This window comes from Rhipicephalus sanguineus, chromosome 6 (assembly GCF_013339695.2).
Source record: "Rhipicephalus sanguineus isolate Rsan-2018 chromosome 6, BIME_Rsan_1.4, whole genome shotgun sequence".
Taxonomy (NCBI): Eukaryota; Metazoa; Arthropoda; class Arachnida; order Ixodida; family Ixodidae; genus Rhipicephalus; species Rhipicephalus sanguineus.
Genome location: NC_051181.1, coordinates 131,850,671 through 131,867,834, shown reverse-complemented (window position 1 = coordinate 131,867,834; position 17,164 = coordinate 131,850,671). Strand labels below are relative to the sequence as shown.

Here is a 17,164-nt window from a genome sequence, read left to right as displayed (position 1 = left end):
TTCGCACTGGAATCGGTGTATCGACGGCCAAGAAAACTATTTTAAAGAATGGTAATAATATATACCGATCGGATCAATAAATTCTTTCTACCAGACCTAGTCTCATTACTTTACCAACAGTACGTTGTTACGGGGGTGGACGTATCCAACGTAGGGACATCCTCATTCAACTGAAAAGTGTACGTTCGGCGTCGTTTCAGTTGCAACACCGACAGCCGCGTCGGAAGCCGCACCCTGTAGTGCACCATACATGCACACGTTTCTGTGTCGCGTCGCTATGCGTGTCGCAAACATTCTTCTGTGCGTGCTGCTATGCGTCGGCGACCTCGCCGCGACGGAGCGCTATTTCCTCGCGGCTTCGCGGATCGATTGGCGACCGAATCGAAGGAGGCGGACAGACGCGGCCGTATTCTTGTCACCACAAACTAAACATAAGCTCAAGCACTTCGTGCGTGAGGCTCCGACGCACAGGCGTGCGCAGGGTTACCCATTACGGGGGCCGAAGTTTTATTGCAGCGACCCCCCCCCCATACCCTTCTGTCGAATCCAAGACACATGTTTCACAATGGTTGAAAAAATGAAAATGAAGAGATCGCCGTGCTTGTCACAACGACCTGCCTTTGGTCCCCGCTCTACAGGGCGAAAATGGGAAGTAATCAGTTCTTGCAAAACAATATCAGGGGTTTTCAGCCGCCATTATCGTCAAAAAACCTGCGTGGTCATAACCGTGCTCTTTAAACATTGACGGGACTGGTCCGACTGAGTTGAAGTATATTTTAAAAAAACAGCACGAAGAGGACAGAAAACACACAGGAGAAGGACGCAGGACAAGCGCTGTCCCGTGTCCTTCTTTTTCTGTGTGTTCTCCGTGGTCTTCGTGCTGTTTTTTTTTTTTTTTTCAAGTATGCATCGATTCCAACTCGCCCACATTTCTACCTTACGGCAATGAGTAAATATATGAGGCGGGCCTGGCGCCCCTCCCCTTCGGTGATTGCACCTCCCCCCCTGGCGCACGCCTCTGCTCAGGCGGGAATGCGAGTTAACTGAAACAAACATTCGTGCTGATAAACATTGTTTCACGATTTTGTGGCTGTCCTGTGGACGAGGGTAGTCTTTCAGAGGATAAGATAGGACACAGTATAGGATAAGATGACACAAAATGTTATCTTATCCTATACATCTTATCTTATCTTATCTTATCTATTTAAGATAGCAGGGAGGATACTGTGTAATAAGATAAATCATAATACGGATAGGATAGCAAATAATATAGGAAACTGTACAGTAAGTGAAGCTGTGGAAGTGGTTGCGGTATATAATGTATGTTACGGTAGGACGAATGAAACTGTTGATGGGATAGCAAAACATAAGAGGATGCGGTAAGGAAAAAAATATGACAGTGTAGTACAGGGCAGTTTACTTGAGCAGGATCAAGGAGGTGGGTGGGGGGGCGTCCTGATGCGAGTTGATTTAGCCTGCTACATAGAGTTTCCTGCAGTAATCACCAGAGAGCACTCGGGTGTTTGTGTCTGCGCAGGCTTTGAGGTGAGAGAAACTCAAAGCAAAATTAGGTTCAGAAAGAGAAATTGACAACCACCCGTTTGTAGCATCCGGATGTATCTTTGGGTACTAGCCGACATGAAGAATTGGGTATTTAGAGACAACAATGAAAAGGTAAACAAGTCCGGGATAGAAATAAGTAAAAAGAGTTGTAGCATTGATGGCGAAAAAGTAGGAGATAGAGCAAAAACAGAAGATTCGGCTATTACTGCTCATTCCCGTTTCATAGGAATCGTTCATAACCCCCGTATTCATTCACTGACCTACCATCCTTCAATACTTACGTCGACCGCTCTTCGTCACCCGTGCTAGAGGCTGTACGCACGTCTATTTATAGCGCACACGGCGTTACACCGGAGTGCCGGTGTCCTGCATGCCTGCGTGCACGTGCCGACGTAGATGTAATCCCCGACGTCGTCGAGGAGTCACGCCACACCACACACGCGATGTCAATACCTTTCCCTAAGAACCGCTTTACTACGTCACGCTGAAAATGCGCGGCGTATGCTTGTAATCACACGCACGCACGCGCACACACACACACACACACACACACACACACACACACACACACACACACACACACACACACACACACACACACACACACACACACACACACACACACACACACACACACACACACACGCGCACGCGCACACGCACACGCACACGCACACACACACACACACACGCGCGCGCGCGCGCACGCACGCACGCACTCGTGTATGTGTGTGTTTAGTCAAGCTGGGATATTTGAGAATTTAGCAGTGCCCGTTCTTACCAGTTTTCTGTTTCGTCTAATAATGACAATTTTGCCCAAGCCGTGGAAAAAGCGAGATGCCCTGCGTGTACAACCAAATTTTCGACTGGAATCTTTCGAGGACGTCTGCTGCTTTGAGCCAACTAGATAGATGCAAAGGTATTTTTGAGGGCTGTAGTTGCTTTCTTATGACAAAATTTATTGTGCGGCATTTCGGTGTATTAATTAGGGATCTCGCCAGTGTGCCGGAGCTCTGTCGTTTCGTTATTGACTTACTTCTGACATAACCAATCACCGGGCACTCTGAGCGGTGTTTTCTAAAGTAATCGATCGAGAAATCGGCACGTGCACGGTGCATTTCCTGAAATGGTTGTTGATATAACGTAACTATCGCTTGAACGAAGTACTTCCTTTGAATTCTATATATTCCGCTTCGTGGTACGGTGACTCGGTGCTCGGCTGCTGACCCGAAAGTCGCGGGTTCGATCCCGGCCGCGGCGGTCTCATATTGATGGAGGCGAAATGCTAGAGGTCCGTGTACTGTGCAATGTCAGTGCGCGTTAAAGAACACCAGATGGTCGAAATTTGGCGAATACCTCCATTACGTAGTGCGCCATAATCATACCACGGTTCTGGCACCTAAAACCCCAGATGCTATGGTTAATTTTATATAAGCCGAGGTTCCAAGGCACGTGACACTGAAAAAAAAAAATTAGCTGCCTTCCCTTCTACATAACACTGGAAAAAACAACAACTCCTACACTATGGGAAAATGCTCTATCAAAGAAAGAAAAAAAAAAAAAGAGAGAAGATGGTGCGAGAACAAAAATAAGGCTACCGTTTTGAAATTGCCACACGTGACGACATGGATATTGACGATGTCTTGTGAGGCCTATCGTTCCTGCAGCTATACGTCGTTTTCTGAAAGAGCCAAAGACAGAACTTATCAAGTCTGCATTGCATTTTCTTCCAGTCACAACGGCGCAAATACGAAACGATGTCTTGAAATTAGTGAATTCACACTGGCGTGCAGGCGCTCAGGTTTCGGCGCGAAATTCGGAAGATAGAATTGTGACCATCATCACGCCCCTTCATATAAGCTTTGCTAAAATAAAGCCGTTCTCTAGATTTTTTTAATAATGGGAATATTACCGCGAAATGGCTGAACACACAATACTATCACAATGTTTAATCTGTTGAAATTGACCTCGTGTTTCTTTAAGAGCACGCACGCCGTGCAGTCTCGACCCGGTGGTGACGACGGACGTGCTTCCTCTCCACGCGCTCAGGATGCATGTAGCACATCCCGACGCCAAGCAGGTTTTTCGTATCAGACGTTCCTGGAGTCTAGCTTGGTAATGACCGACCGTCGTATGCAGGATCGTGTCGCACACTTCGTGCGTTCTCGCGACTGAGCGATCTCGTCTGCACAGTGCGTCGGCCCGTAGACGGAAAGAAGCTCGAAGTGGCGGCCTGTCTATCGGTGACGTCGCATTTGGCGACGCGCACTCGCTGGTGCGGGCTCCTGCGGCGGCAACGCTCATTCAGTGGTGCTTACCGTCGGCCAACCTCGGTGTGTCGTCGTCCGTTTCGCGTTACACCGACTCGCGCGCGCACTCGGCAGGCGCACCGCGTGTCGGTGTCTCACGAAGTTTCAAGGCCTGCGTTGCATATGTTTGCGCGCGCCGGTCGGGTAACACCTGTCCGTTGAAAGTTGCTCGGTTGTTTGCGCTTCGTTGCGGAGACGCGGCGATGGTTACCCCAGCGAGTGGTCGTCGCGGCGTCGATGACAGCTATGGCACTGTTGCGAAGGAGGAGATCGGCGCGAAGAAAAGGTGGGAACGCTCGTTGAACATTCTTTTGTCTTTAAAGGGCCCCTGAATAACCTCCGAAAATACGAAGAACGAGCGTGTTAATCTCTTCTGGCGTTGCCCGTGTTTTCGGCAGAATTCGTGACGCCAGCAGTCTGCTCACGTGACGTCATGAGAAATTAAGCTTTCGATTGGTCCATGTACGAGGGACGTCAGCTGTGAATTGACTCCTATACCCTGCTTTGCCGTGCGGTCGCACGCTCGCTCTGCCTTGTCTCGCATGACCATCGTGCGCGATCGACAGATTTCACTTCGTTTTCTACGTTTTCGACTGCGCAAGCAGAGTTAACAGCTAGGGCGCAGCGAAAAGCGCGAAATCCGGATAGGCTCAACGCTTAGTGCTGACATTTTCCACGTGTTTCGTGAAGAAAGATGTGGCGAGGAGGAGACAGCGCCTGTAGGAAGGGTAGTGAGAGGCGAGAAAGAAACCACGCTCTCGTCTTTGAACGCGGAGCGGTTTATGAGCCCTTTAATAACTTCTGCCGCGCCAGCCGCTGTGTCATTTCGCTTTTGCTGAGTCAGCATTGGTTTGAAGGCTGTGCTGACACGACACATCTTGCTACTCATATTCTTTTTTTTTATCCCTGATTTGAAAGAAAAAGCAAGAACCCATACCGTAAGCCCTACAAGAATGCCCGAGCGTCGGAACATGTGCGAAAAATTTTACTGCGACACTCGTTTCTACGGGCTTTAAGTTTCTCTCCTTGAATGGCGACAGTGGTCGCATCGACGGGCGCGGAAACCAAAAGCGCCCACATCCGAAAGATTTTCCCGTATAGCCCATGTACCTCGCAGCACAAATGATATTAGTGCATTTCTATTGCGGTGACATTCAATGCGTAAGCGTGCGGCCCTGTACAAGAAAAGTTTAATTGTTCAGTGTACATAAGCTTGCGGGAACGTCTGTGTACTGTCGCACACCTCGTTGTCTTAACGGCTTTTGTCTGAAGCACGACAGGCATAAATGCGCGATAAAAAAGAGACGTAGAAGACCAGTGGGGCAGGCTGACGCAACTAAAATTTGTTGGAGGACACCTGAAAAGCGCAAGCGACGAGGACGAACCACATACAACAGGACAGTGAGGTTACGCTATCGCGTAAGCCTCGCTGTCGCGTGAGAAGAGTGAGATTGAGTGAAGAACGGTAGGGAGGTTAACCATGCAGACTGTGTCCGGTTTGCTACCCTACACGTGACGAGCGGAATGACGAGGTAAGAGAGAGAGAAAGCGTGAGTCAAGTTCCTTCACACCCCGCCGCGGCGGTATACGCAGTGGTTATGGTGCTCGGCTGCTGACCCGAAGGTCACCGGTTCGATCCCGACCACAGCGGTCGCATATCGATGGAGGCGTAATGCTAGAGGCCCGCGTACTTAGATTTAGGTCACGTTAAGAACCCCATGTAGTCAAACTTTCCGGAGTCCTGCACTACGGCGTGCCTCATAATCATACCGCGGTTCTGGCTCGTAACGCCCCAGATGTTATGATTATTATTATTATTATTAGATCCTTCGCAAGCATGGTGCAGCGTAACTACCTGCGACAACTATAAGGACGAGAGTTGTGACAGACGCCAGCAAGTGCTTTCATTCCTTGAAAAATGTAGCCAAACGGTTTGGCTACGTTGTGGCTTGGGATTTGGCTCGGTAGAGTTGGCTCTCTCGATTTCTGACATGTCTTCCCATTGATCGCGGCCATAAATTTCCCGATAAGCTGCCTCAACCCAGTTTCGAAAAAAAAGCTACAGTAAAACAAAAACCGGTGATTAAAACAGCACGAACTTATATGACACACCAAAGAAAAGGGAACGTCCATGCGGCTCGAAAGGTTCGCTGGCCACCGCTGTTTCCTGTCGCCCGTTGGGTTTTCCTCCTTTCACCAGAAACACACAAACACTCACACACCCCAACCGCTGACACTGGTGGGCACGTCCCCCGTTTTATGGCCCAGTTGAGAGAGGGCACAGTAACAGTGGAGAGGCTGGAGCGCTTCTATAATAACAGTGTTTCACTTAGGCCTCAGGTCCGCTTCGAATATTCCAAGGTGACGCGAGCAGTTGCGGTGGCCCTATGCTGGACAGTTTTGTTGACCGATCACAGGCGTCGCCCGGAACAATTTTTTCTGCCCCCCTCCCCCCACTCCGCGCCGAATCTCGCGATTTCAAAAGTTCCTAGATTGGCATGTATGCAAATCTGTAACGTAACGGAATTTAGAAACAAAGCAACACATCCCCAACACCAAAGGATGCCGTTCACGGGTTACAAATGCATAATAAAGGCGCATACGAGGCACACGTACGACTGAAAGAAGCGTGTTCGTTTCACGACCCATAAGCACCTGTCTATATGAGGGAAGTCGTAGACTGCACTAAGTGATGAATTGAGCAGCAGCTGTTACTGCCTTTGAATGCGCCTGCAATGCACTTGCGAAAGAGAAGTACGAATGTGAAAGCCCCGGCACGTTAGGGAGATCGATGCGTGCAGTGGAAGAACGATTGATTTGGGAAGGAAGAGATTTATGCAGGTACAGTTCTTCATTCCTTTGGATGACATGAATTAATGTAGGACTAAGGGAATCTTACTGTGAAGTAAAGTTCCCATAACTTATTGCACCGGACTTCGACTTCATTGGAGAACTTATGGCTCTCTTTATCTACCGAGTGCTTAAATCCGCGTCGTTTGTTACAACCTGTTTCGTCGATAATGCAAGCGATTTTACAAGTGACCAACCGAAAAAAGGTAAATGAGTCACTGTTAGCGTTACTTCGTACAGGAAACAACCGTTAAATTACAAATCCACCGAAAATATTAATTCCGAGTATACCATTGCATGTACTGGGCTTCGTACAACTCTGCCGGGGAAGCACCACGCTTGTAGCGCACAGTGAAGCCTTCACGCACGTCTTACACTCACTAAGATTTACTAACCAATGTCCCTGATGCCAAGAAATGCCATCTCCGCACCACGTGACGTGGGAGTGCTTAAAAAAAACCAAGTGACGTGAATTGTGGTATCTTGAGACGAAGTTCACTTTAGGAGCCGTGGGAAGCCGTCCTCGTTTGAGCGGCCCTGGGGACCAGCTTGGTATACTGAACCAAGCTCGGCGCGTGGCTGCAGCCATTGGCTTCCTGCCGTGGTATTCTGGGCTCTGTCGAATTCCGCCATGAGTCAAATCTTATTGACCCAGTGGGCTGCTGCGGCCTCTCTGATTGGCTTAAAATTGTGGCATTACGAAATTTGACAATATGGCGGGACTTGACAGTGTCCATATTACCACCCCTGGACAGAACACCATGTAAAAAGAAAAAAAAACCATAGGAGGGAGCGTTACGCAATAATTTAAGTGCCTCTATAAAATTAAGAAGGCAAGAGGCCCTAGTCACGTGATAGGCAAGCACTACTATTCGTCGGCTTGGTTTGGCTGCCTTTGATGAGGTCACTGCGAGGGTCCAATCCTACCCAAGATTTAATGCTCATAAAGTTCGGAGAGCGGGAGGAGTGGCATCAGAAGAGGTTACCTTGTCGAGGCCGCGGAACTGCGTGATGCTCCCTCCTAGTATTTTTCCCTCCTTCGTGCTGAAGACCCACCCACCCCATTTCTTTTAAACCATCTCCAACACAACACAAAGTGTCACATCATAAAGACACAACACCGTACATTGTTATTCCACTCACCAGTGGTCTTTCGTTAGCTCTTTATGTCTGAAACTGTCGAAGTGATGGACAGGATCAGCGGATTTGTCTTCACGATCGACACTTGAACCACCAAGCCACGAACGCGTATGCATACAGCAGATGTCATACCCCTTCTCTATGTGTAGAATGCTATATGAACAGCGCAATAAAGGCAAGCACATTCCGTCGCATCTAAATCGGCGCTCAGTGTTCAGCGGAACATACCACCTAGACAAAGCATTATATGCAACGCTTTGGCGACAGCGGAAACGCGTTTAGTGTCTTGTAAAACGCTAAATTACCACATATAGAACATTACTTGCCTCCGAATTGCTGCTGCTGCTTGCTTCGTGGTCCATTCCGTTTCACAATGACACACGCCGCAGGCACGGCGATGACCACATTTCGCGCAACCCACGGTCCAACTGCACGAACACTGTTACAGCTTCCGTACGCACACCTAACACGCGGCTCAACAAATGCACCGCTTAAAGGCTCGCTCACGCTGTGACGAACACACCCCACTGTTTTCTCGAAGTTTCAGCGACGTCGCTCACGTGGTGGCCCGGGTCGCGCAGTCCTCGCTCGTTTTATCAGCAGAAACTGTTCCATCCCGCTGAGTCACATGTGAAGCTCGGCGTGCAGACTGTATCGACAGCTTTCTACATCGTTCGAATTCACCCTAAACCATGGATGACAGAAACAAAAGCCGAAGAGGCCCTGATGGCGCAGTTTTTGAAACCAGACGTGCAGCCATCTTGGAGGGCCTTTTTTTTTCTTCTCTTTTTTTTTTTTCGTTCTCCCAGTCAGCTCGCGCGCAACAAACGGGCGCGAGATTCGAACACTCGCTGCGACGATGCGCTGATAGTGAGTAATGCTGATGTCTACTGACATGGTGTCTGATCAACACCATATGAAACTTGCGCAAACGTTTTGATGGAGGAGATGCGCCCCTGCGTTTTTCCATGACCCGGTAAAGAAGACGACAAAGGCGCGCACCGTGGTTGAATGAGAACTCGAACATATCGCTCGCTGGTACTCGCAGCTCATAGCCCCAATCCACAGTTTTTAAGCTCACACACAACACTGCAAACACAGCTTGTATAGAGAACGGAAAGTTCTGTTGAAAAATTCCGGGACAAAAACTATCATTTTCCGGAAGCCCGAGCAGTCACAGTAGAGTGCACTGTTGTAGTCACAGTGTCTCAGGCCCGGTTGCTACAGAAACGTATACCTTTGGCTCACAAGTCCCAGTAATCCTCTTAAACAAAACAAAAAGAAAAAGGTAAAGTCGCTTCTGTTCCACCCTTTCCGATGCAGCGGGGTTATCTGGAGCATCTCCTAACTTTTCCTTCCTCCATGCCGTAAACGAAGACACGGCGGTACTCTATCTCACAAGCTGGTTGCAGAAGGCAGGAAGCTACGAGGTGTAAGCAAGTCCCATGATTGCGCAGCAAAACGTAGTTCTATATTTAGCTACCTTATAATTCGCGAGGTTGAGAAACTTGCGTTTGTTTGGCACGTGCTACGTCACAGCGATACGTGATTCCGCTTATCCCGCTTCTCATGTATGTCGTATGCCTTTAATTATTCTATCGGTAACCGTCGATAATTGTGGTAACGAAGCAACGTGGCGGCGGCCATACAGATGCGACCGCCTGCTTCGATCCCTACTCGCGCTTGCTTCTTGCCCACTCTCCTTGACAGCAAGAAATAAACTGTGAAATCGGCTATCGCTGTGTGTCATCTGACGCTGAGCACAAAGTGTCGAGTACGTTCTGTACTTATTATTGAGAACAGCTGTTTGTTTAGCCACGTCTGCTAAGCCTGTCTCCGAGAATATGCTAGTGGATCTAGGACATAGTGCAAAATAGTCACGAATACATTGCTGTAGAAGCGTCAGGATGCAAGGTGAAGCAAACACGAGCGTCGGTTTAGAACTTACGGGTCACACAGTGCACGACGACGACTTGATAAATTGGAGGCGGACGGCAACTGCTTCGAGTGCTGCCGTGTTTTTGTTTCCGCGGCGCTGCCGTCTGCTCCTCGCACAGGTGCCATGGGGACGCCGAGCATACGATGCAGCGCGGATGAATACATCGTAAGGGATTTTCGCCCTCACTATTGGCTAAACAGCTCCATAGCCTCCACAGTGCGACAACCAACTTGTGAGATGCAGTATAGGTTCAGATAGGCATTCATAAAGCGAGATGTGTACCAATTACTGGCTTTTTAACATACTACGCTCAGTAAGCAATGCGCATTCTCGAGCAAGAAATTTTCCCTGTCACTTTCTGGCAACGAGTAACCTGCAGACATTTGCGGTGAAAATGGCAGGTGAAGTATACCGCCGTCGAACACCATCCCTGTTACGGCACCGTCAGACACAGAAATTTAACTCCTCATATTTCTCTAATATTGCACGTGGGTGATGTTAGTTGGTACTCCTATCACTAACCGCGTCCCTCTTCTGAATAAAGAGAGAGCTGAGAGAAAATGCTGTGTCATTGCTGACGCCGGTGCCGTGACAGAACCGGAGTGCGTGATAGCTGCGTGAATCCGGTTTCTCACTTACAATTTGCGCCATCTCATGATGTGCCTCGGTACTGAACTGCGTTCAGACCAATTAAAATGTCGATTTCTGGCCCGGATTTTATAAATTACGAGCAGCGAGTGCACCTTCCGCGCCCAAGCTGGCGCTGTTAAGCAATTTCCGAAAGCCAATTATTAACTGTTGGGGTTTAACGTCCCAAAACCACCGTATGATTATGAGAGACGCCGTACTGGAGGTCTCCGCAAATTTCGACCACCCGGGGTTCTTTAACATGCGCCTAAATCCAAGTACACACGGGCCTCTAGCATTTCGCCTTCATCGAAGTGAGGCCGCCACGGCCGGGACTGGATCCCGCGATCTACGCAGCTGTCGAGCATCATAACCATTACACCATAACCATAACCATTTCGAATGGGGCAAATGCAAAAACACCCGTGTAATTTAGGTGCACGTTAAAGAAAAACCAGGCGGTCAAAATTAATCCGGGGTCCCCTCTCTTCAGCGTGCCTCATATCGATTTTGACATGCAATACCCCCGGAGTACGATTTTATATTTCACTAACTTGGAAAATATTTTGTCGCCGACAGGCAGCGACCTATATAGGGTCGACATAGAAACACGATTCGTAATATCTATGTGTCTATGGATGCCAGGTTTCGCACCAATTAGGCCAGTTTCTCAAACCAGTGTTGGCAGAAAAAGACGTCTAAGCTGCTTTTGATTACTTGGTTGAAATCCAGGGGACAAGAAAATAGCCAAGTCGTTTTTTTCTGCCGCCACCGGCCTAAGAAATTTCACGACGCGCTCATTTTGATATTGTGCTTGTCTGGTCGCGCCGCTAAATATTACGTGACGTGCCGTTGACTCATGCAGCATATGCCTGAAGCTGCGTTTTTTTTTTTTTTCAGTGTGTGGTTCACATACACACGTGACGTTATGTTACCTTCGCTCGCGAGATGGAATCATTGCTCGCTTTTCCGACCGTTTTAACTTAACTCATAGGACAAATGATTATTACAAAGCCATACAGTTTTATGGACGGCAACTTGCAACACGGTGAACGTTCGTTCGGAAGAGGTGGCGTAGTGCTCCGTGCGTAAAAGGCGTTCTTAATTACGCCACCTTCTTCGTAACTTCCACTCAAGGGCTCTCATCGGCAGGCGGACGCGGAAGGGCATCATCTTTAAAGGCAAGCACGAATTTCATGTAGGACACTCTCGCCTTCTACAGGGTACCGGGCCAAAAGTATGTGCCGACTTTTTTCTCCTTATCTGTCTTTTGGATTGCTTGCTGATTACATTGTATACGCCGTTCCCTTAGATGCGAGCGAGCGGTGGTAACCGTGAAGGCGGCACGGTATTAGCGATAACGGGTATTCCGCATGTGCGTCACAAACACGTGGTATTCTACTGAATGCCCGAGCGCATTTGTCAATGCTCCCAGGCCTGACGTGCGAACAAAGGAAAGCGTAGATAGCGAAGCCTAAAGATTCTTGAAGCACGCCGTATACATGCATGAGCGTGACTGGCCTAGCCGGTGTATGCGCGGGTGGGTAGTTCATTCCCCGCTGGCACTGCACTCACCGCCTCAGATGCTGAGCTTTTGCGTTCTTCCGGTTGTGTTTCGGTGTTCGATTCACTGCTTTTTAATTGAATTGAACGCACGTGCTAAGAGTACGCACTGAGTGTTCGTCCGATTCCTACAGGGATACCGCGAAGATGGAATCCATCTGGACCCGATGCCTGCCGGCGTCCGTGAACAGGCAGCTGCTACCGCTGAAGGCGCACTTCTTTTTCTACCTCGCAGGTACGTAGTGCTCTCACTTCCGTATACACGCGAGTGTAATGCGCACCTTTTAGGCGTTTATACGCGAAGTCACGTGTAGTTCACGTGAGCTGGTTTTTGACATCCCTGCGACACTTTCTTATATGCGGCAATTTGACTGATTTGATTTGATGAGTGCCTTTATGAACTATATATATGTGAATTTCGTGTTTGTTGAGAGGACCATTTGAAAATGGCCATCGCGTGTTTCACGCGTCGTGGCGTTCTCTTAAACTTATGTATGAGCATTAACAAATGTGCATATCCATTTATTCTCCTGGTTTCGTCTTGTTGTTGTGTGCTTGTTGGTTTCTTGTTAGCGTCCAGTGTGCGCTTGCGTTCATTGGTTAATAGGCAATCGGAACCTTTTAACTATGTGTTGGCATAGACGGCTAGCTCAAATGTAGCCTCCATTCCCGTTGAAACTACGCAAAATAAATCTCACCGATGAGATACTTTAACTGGTGTGGGTAGGCGCATACGACATGTGTATCTGCCGAGACAACCAAAGTGTGCTCGGGCCGAACATGTAGCTCGCAGGGTTGGAATATCGTATAACACTTTCGCAATGATTTTTCAACAAGCCTATTCGCTTAACAAACCTAACACTATTCGCAATGATTTTTTAACAAGCCTATTCGCTTAACAAACCTAACACTATTCGCTTCAGTAGCACACACACACGGCCTTTCATAGTGGCCAGGCGCCCGTCGCGCTCCGCCACAAACAGGGAGGACAACGTATTAGCAATAATAGACCATTGTTACTTTCTTATTTCCGGTTCAACGTACGCTCATTGGTTTTTCTACCAAATAATTTTTCATGTGGATGATCATTTCAAGTGATTTTCCTTTACTCGGTCGTTTGTTCTTTCTTTTACCCGAAGCCTGCACCATCTGGTCGAAGGTTGCTAAACCTCAGTGATAAATCCATAGCTGTTGATTTTGGACGACGTTCAGAGATATGCAGCTGCTTTTTCTTTTTTTTTCTTTTTTTTTTCTTTTTGCGTTAACGATAGTACGTGCAGCGCACATAGGTAATCAGTCCTCGCGATGCGATGTCAACGCGGCTCTGTAGCGACTGCTTATCGCCCGACCTCGCAAATCAGGAACAACGGACTTTTCACTTAACAGATATTCACTGCCGTGCGCTAGAAATATATCACTATCTTAGCACCGGGACCTTCCTGATAATGGGGGACTGAGTTACGTAGCTTGCCCTTTTGGCTAAATAGGGCCCATCGAGGCTTTTATAAATTACAGTAGAACAATCTTACTATTGAAATCAGTTTCTTAACGATTTTCCTACCTTATTTTTTAAAAATCTGCTAAGTAAAGGGACAGACAGACAAGGAACTTTATTAAGGTCCTGAGGAGCCAGCCAGTGCAGTCCTAGAGAGGACCCCTGGCTTGCTGAAGGGAACTTATTTTTTAATCTGTCAAGTAAAGGGAAGTTAGCAGGATCGAAGGGGGGGGGGGATGCAAGAACTGCGTATTTAGACTTGTGTGCGCGCAAAGAAACACAGTAGGCAGTCAGATTTATTTGAAGTCTCCCCGCTACGGCGTGCGTCATAATCATGTCGTGGTTTTGACGCCTAATATCTTAGGTCTTTATTTATTTTTTTATCGATAACCGACAAACCACTAATATTTTGTTGGGGATCAATGTGAAGTTGACATAATGTGAGGGAAATTTCGCAGCTCTCTAAGCGTGCTAAAGAGAAAGCGCATGATGTCATCCGAGTACAAAATTTGGCTACAGCGTAGCCTTTCTGTGCATGCATGCTCTGCAACCGGCGAGACTGGCTCCTGCCCCAAATTTTAGGCCTACGATGTCTTTGCTGGAACCGGGAGCCCTCCTCATGTCACCTAATCGTTCTTTCGCTCTCTTTTTCTGCCCTGCTTTAATTCTGTGTTTTCATTTCTTTTGCCCTCAAGCGCTGAGCAGCTGCAGAATGGTTTCTATTCTGGTTAACCTTCCCCGCATTCTCGCCTTTCGCACTTCGACTTCGTTTCTGCTCTCGCGGGTGCATTCGTCGGCAAAGAGAACAGTATTAAACGTTGCTGCATATTTGTGACTATACTACAGCTGTTTTGTCTGGTGGACGAAGTGGGCGTGGTGTAAACGACTGCTATATCACGAATGTTAAGCGAATGGCGGCGAAAATTCTTGAGGCCCGTGTACTTAGATTTAGGCGCACGTTAAAGAACCCCAGGTGGTCGAAATTGGAGCCCTCCACTACGGCGTCCCTCGTAATCATATCGTGGTTTTGGGACGTTAAACCCGAATTATTATTATTATTATGATTATGCATGTTGAACGAACTCTGTACGAAGAAATGAATGAACGCAAGGATGTGTATGAGTGCAAGATGATTGGCAAGCGCGTCCCATACGGACTGCCTTAATCGGCACCTCCCGCTACTTACTTTTTTTTTCATTTTTGTAACCGTGACAAGGTTTCTATGTTCGTTAACGCCCCTGTCACGCCTCTGATAGTGATATAGTTCAGAAAACACCGAAATAATTTGAAAAATTGCTTTCTCACTTTCGAATTCGGCCGTTTTCGTGCAGGTTTGCAGCTACTAGACTTCCGTACAGAAATGAACTTTGTTCACGAAAAACCTTCGATGCGGGCTTTCCGTTCCAGATGTTACGTCCTACATGTGACGTCACGATTGACGGTAAATTTCTGATCTCTATGCCCAGGCATGCAACTCATTCTAAACCCTATGCCCACCTGCTAACAATGAATGTCGTCAAAATTAAAGCGCAGCTCTGGTCCATAAGTTGGATGTTCTAACTGCTCATGCCAGCTCGGATGCTGAGAAATTCGCTGGAACTCTGGAAGTGCCTTAAAGACATTTAGGTATTATCGCCGAGAACTGGTAGCAGTTATTCGTGCTTTATTTTTTTCAAGTGGTATATCCATATCCGCTATCATCTAACGTGTATCCGACGTGCGAAACTAGTTTTCAACTATCCAAAATAAACCGGTAAGAAATTTTCAAGAGGGCTAACAGTTCAATGTATGTTGCAAATCGAATTTCCTTGCCAGAATAAAGTGTCTTTCATTCATTCAAATATTCTGATGTCGCAAATTATTCACTTCGTGTCATTTATCTTTCAGGGCAAGCTTGCGTGTTCCCCTACCTGGCCGTGATCGGGCGACAGAATGGCATCAACGCCGCCACGATCGCTATCATCTTCTCTCTAACGCCACTGACCGCTGTCATCATAAAGCCCGTCTGTGGATTCGTCATCGACCGGACGCAAAACGCCACCGCTGTCATAGTCTTCCTTCAAGTCGTCTTGGTCATGTTCCACGGGATTGTATTCTTCAGCTCCAGTATCAAGGCCCACACAGATAGTTCGTTCACGGGTTACCTAAACTGCAACTCTAGTCAGCTCGTGATATCGAACTCAAGCTCTGCCTCTTGCGTCGTCTCCGGCGCTCGCGAAAGCTCTCCGCTTTCCTGCAACCTGACAGTGTTCGAAGACCGCCGCTCAGTGGGCGTCAACGTCACCGGCGCTTCGGACACCCTGGTTAATTTAAACGGCGTGTCTAACATATGCGGCAAAGATTCCGTTAACGGGAACGTCGCCAATGAAACCTACGCCGTCCTGCGTTGCCCGTGCGATACCACTTTGTACAACGGCAACTTCTGGATCTACACCGTATCGGTCGTCGTCTCGTGGGCGTCCTCGGCAACCCTGTACACCGTTACGGACGCTGCCGTGTGTGAGCTGCTGGGCGACAACGTGAACGCCTTCGGTCGCCAGCGTCTCTGGGGCACCATAAGTTGGGGCATTGTGAGCCCGTTGATTGGAATAATGATAGATGAAGCCAGTAACTCCTCCTACACGGACTACAAGCCGGGATTCTACGTCTTCGCGGTCGTCATGGTTCTGGACATATTCCTTCTACTACGCATGCCCCGCTTGCGTACCGCGGACCTGTCCCTCAACTTATTCAAGGACGTTGCCACACTGTTCTGCAACGCCGAGATCGTGCTGTTCACCGCGTGGACATTCATAGTGGGTGCTCTAATCGGTGTCCTCTGGTCTTTCAGCACGTGGTACCTGGAAGACCTTCACGCCTCTAAGCTGATGATTGGCCTTAGCAACACTGTGATGAGCTTGTGCGTGGAGGTTCCGCTCTTCTTCGTCTCCAACACAATACTCGAGCGGATCGGTTACTTCTTTTCGTACTCGGCGGCTTTCCTGACGTTCTCGATCAAGTTCATCGGCTACTCGTACCTCATCAACCCCTGGTACGGGCTCATCGTGGATATCCCAGGCGGCGCCATCTTTCCCCTCGCCTACTCCGCCATGACTGTGTTCGCCAAGCGGGCTGCCACGCCTGGGACGACAGCCTCGATGATGTGCATCTTGGGGTCGACATTGGAAGGTCTCGGTGAGTGCTTTCTGTATTGTCCTTGCTGTCTCTCTCTCTCTAACGTGTAGGCGTGCGCACCATGGCGGGGGGAGGGCAGGGGTGCTTCCCTCCCTAATCGCCTAAGGGGGGCGCGAAGTCTTTCCCATACCCTTACTCTGCCTGTTCATCCTTTACGTCATCCTTTACTCAATCCTTTACGTCATGGTTTGAAGTACAGGCTTACGGCTTCGCACGTTTTTAATGTAATGGCGGATGAGGAATCCTGATGTTGCATTCGATGAAGTGCTTGCTTCCCGTATTTCCATTTATCCCCGGAAATCCGGGTATTTAAGGCAGGCCGTTGTGAGAAGCTCGTCGTGATCGCCTAATTTTCACTTTTGCATCCATCACTTTTGCAACGCAGGATTGGTCGTTTGAAAGCGTCGAGTCACACAACGTACGTCTAGCCACGCAGAATTTACCATTTAGCCAGAAACCCAACTCCTGACCTAACCGAGCCTTTCTTGTGGAGAGCCAGCCTTG

General features: G+C 48.4%; 2 protein-coding genes across 5 annotated transcripts in view; both read left to right on the top strand.

Moving 5' to 3' along the window:
• LOC119396435 (major facilitator superfamily domain-containing protein 6-A) overlaps positions 1-17,164 on the top strand; it is an 86,640-nt gene that overhangs the window by 5,971 nt on the left and 63,505 nt on the right. The gene's annotated exons all lie outside the window — the stretch shown is intronic.
• The window catches only part of LOC119396434 (major facilitator superfamily domain-containing protein 6-A), a 77,349-nt gene continuing 64,104 nt past the window's right edge, over positions 3,920-17,164 (top strand). For all 4 annotated transcript variants that reach the window (XR_007416593.1, XR_007416594.1, XM_037663651.2 and 1 more), the window contains exons 1-3: positions 3,920-4,158; positions 12,126-12,226; positions 15,374-16,660. Coding sequence is in view for 2 of the 4 variants with exons in the window: in XM_037663651.2 (XP_037519579.1) it covers positions 4,076-4,158; positions 12,126-12,226; positions 15,374-16,660 (1,471 nt within the window). In the remaining 2 variants the exon portion in view is untranslated. The remainder of the gene's footprint in view (positions 4,159-12,125; positions 12,227-15,373; positions 16,661-17,164) is intronic.